This window comes from Anarrhichthys ocellatus, unplaced genomic scaffold, assembly GCF_004355925.1.
Source record: "Anarrhichthys ocellatus isolate YVR2014 unplaced genomic scaffold, GSC_Weel_1.0 scaffold25, whole genome shotgun sequence".
Classification (NCBI taxonomy): Eukaryota; Metazoa; Chordata; class Actinopteri; order Perciformes; family Anarhichadidae; genus Anarrhichthys; species Anarrhichthys ocellatus.
Genome location: NW_022280055.1, coordinates 3557597 through 3559928, shown reverse-complemented (window position 1 = coordinate 3559928; position 2332 = coordinate 3557597). Strand labels below are relative to the sequence as shown.

The 2332-nt window shown below is 40.7% G+C and overlaps 1 protein-coding gene across 1 annotated transcript in view; it reads left to right on the top strand.

Moving 5' to 3' along the window:
• Nucleotides 1–1014: 1014 nt before the first annotated feature.
• The window catches only part of clec11a (C-type lectin domain containing 11A), a 13275-nt gene continuing 11957 nt past the window's right edge, over nt 1015–2332 (top strand). Inside the window, exons 1-3 of the mRNA XM_031861820.1 lie at nt 1015–1116; nt 1836–1950; nt 2132–2239. Of these exons, the coding sequence (XP_031717680.1) occupies nt 1024–1116; nt 1836–1950; nt 2132–2239 (316 nt within the window). The 5' untranslated portion in view covers nt 1015–1023. The remainder of the gene's footprint in view (nt 1117–1835; nt 1951–2131; nt 2240–2332) is intronic.

The window sequence follows — 2332 nt, the reverse complement described above, 5'->3', positions numbered from 1 at the left end:
TCTACGTATGTATGCCAGTGTGTGTGTGGGTGTGTGTGTGTGTGTCTAAGAGACAGAGTTTAGGACCACAGTATGCAAGTGTGTACAGGAATGCAGTGTTTTCTATTTGCAACAGAATTCAGCCAACGTTTAAGCCAGAAATAAATGTTAAACCAACATCCAAATTGTACATTCGGCATGATCGTTGACTCTTGACTATGTAAATAGGAGCTTTTCAGTAGTTTGACAATTTTATCAAACTACTATTCAAAGGGCCAAAACTAAACTTTCATGCCAAACATTTAGGCAAAAATAGGACACGGGAGATCCATAAGAACGGAGCAAACTCCATCTGCCATAAAGACAGTTTAATACGGTTGAAAGCTCCAGAAAAAAGCTAGTAAGTGGACATTGAGTTCAGATTATTATATTAAAGTGTACACAATTGCTATGAGCTTTGAACTGATTCAGGTTATGAGACAAATGTGCTTTTACTGCCATTATAATTTAATTAGTTTACATTGCTAGTGAACTGAGGATGTCTCTCAATTGGAATGGAAGTCTTGTATCTCCAGATTAGATTTTTCCATCTAAACCAAAGGATTATCTTGAGGCTGAAATAAAACCATTTAAAGGGCCTTGAAAATGAATTACCTGTGTTGTTATTCCCCTGCGTAAAACTACAGAGTTCACACAAAGAGTGGAAATGGGAGGTGGGAGAAAAAACACAGAGCTTTCCTGTTGTTTGGAGTGACATCCTGAACAAGACAGAGAGAGGAGAGACGACTGGGACGTGACTTTGATTTGTTTTCTAAATACGTGACATTTCAGCATCTGTGTGTTTTCTCTCATTCACATTTCTAATGGGAGATCCCTGCTGCTGTTGCTTTCCTGAGTCCTGGATCGCATCTGTGAGAGAAGCACGAGGGTCGGGAGGGGAAGAGGAGTGAAAGAGAGAGACTCAGACAGTGGAAAGAGAGAGAGAGAGAGACTCAGAGGGAGTTTTGCTGCTGAAGTAAAAGCAGAGTCATTAGGAAGCAGAAAATGGGACCGGCTGCCACCTCGCTCGCTCTCCTGTGTTTATGTTCTCTGGGAGTGTGTGTTCCTACAGGGACGGCCGCCGCAGCACCAACACAGGTCAGGACTGATTGTGTGTACTGTGTGTGCGCTTGGACTCGATTAACTTAAAACTGTATTTCATTGGAGATGTTGCTGTTGTCTGTTTCTTTGGGTGAAACCCCATTCACAGTGCTCAGAGTGCTGTACATGTGTATAGGAGGGAGTCAGGTCAAGCTAAACCAAGCAAAAGATAATAAACAATTAGACGTTTTTTGCTAAATATTATGTGGAGATGGTTGAAGTGCAAATAAACCAGACACGTTGAGGATGATGATGGTTTTAAAGACTAGAATGTATGATGATACACAGAGAGGAGCAAGTCCATCTGGTAGTTTTTTTCCCCTCTACTAAAACTTAATGTGTGTGTCAGACCTCAAAATGAAACACGCCTCTCCCTCTGTCAGTCCATATGCCACAGAGGGAACATGTTGACACACATGGTGTTGCTGATAGTGATTAAAGTACACATGGTTTCAAGTTTAAACAGATTTTTTTGGACAATACTAAAGGTACAGATCACAAACACCCCATCCGGCATATAATTTAGAGGCTAATGATGATGATAAGCTAAACATTTACATCCATTGTGGTCCATGTTATTGAAGATGTATGTTTATATATTTTGAGATGATTATTTATGTGTATATGTGATAAACATTAAGAAGTTTAGAAATGGGTAGGACCTTATAATAGCACCTAAGAAGTGTTAAAAATTGCAATTGCTCTCTCTGTGTCAGGCATCCCTTTCAGAGGTGAAGAGGGCGCGAGGGGACGTTCCCGATATTCTTCCAGAACCTGAACCAGAGCCAACCAGCCCAGTGTCAGACTTTGAAAACTCATACAACTATGTCTGTGAGTCTCCATATCCAGATCCAGATCCAGATGTCATGCTTCCGAACACTATGTCATCACTGTGGAAAATAACGGCATCATTAGTCTGACTATGAGCCTTATCGCTGTACTCTAGCACAGTAATATTTCATGAATGCAACACATTTCTCTTTCCTGTCCTTGTCCTACTGTATTCTGTTAGTGTCCAGATTAGCCGATATGGACCAGGCGATCCACAAGCTGAATGTTGGTCACTACACCCTGGATGTTAAAGTCAGCCAGTTAATGGACCGGCTGACCAGGGTGGATGGTAAGACGGTCACAACACATCCACATTTCTCCACGGACTTTTTTCCCTTTCCACTATATATATATATATATATATATATATATATATATATAT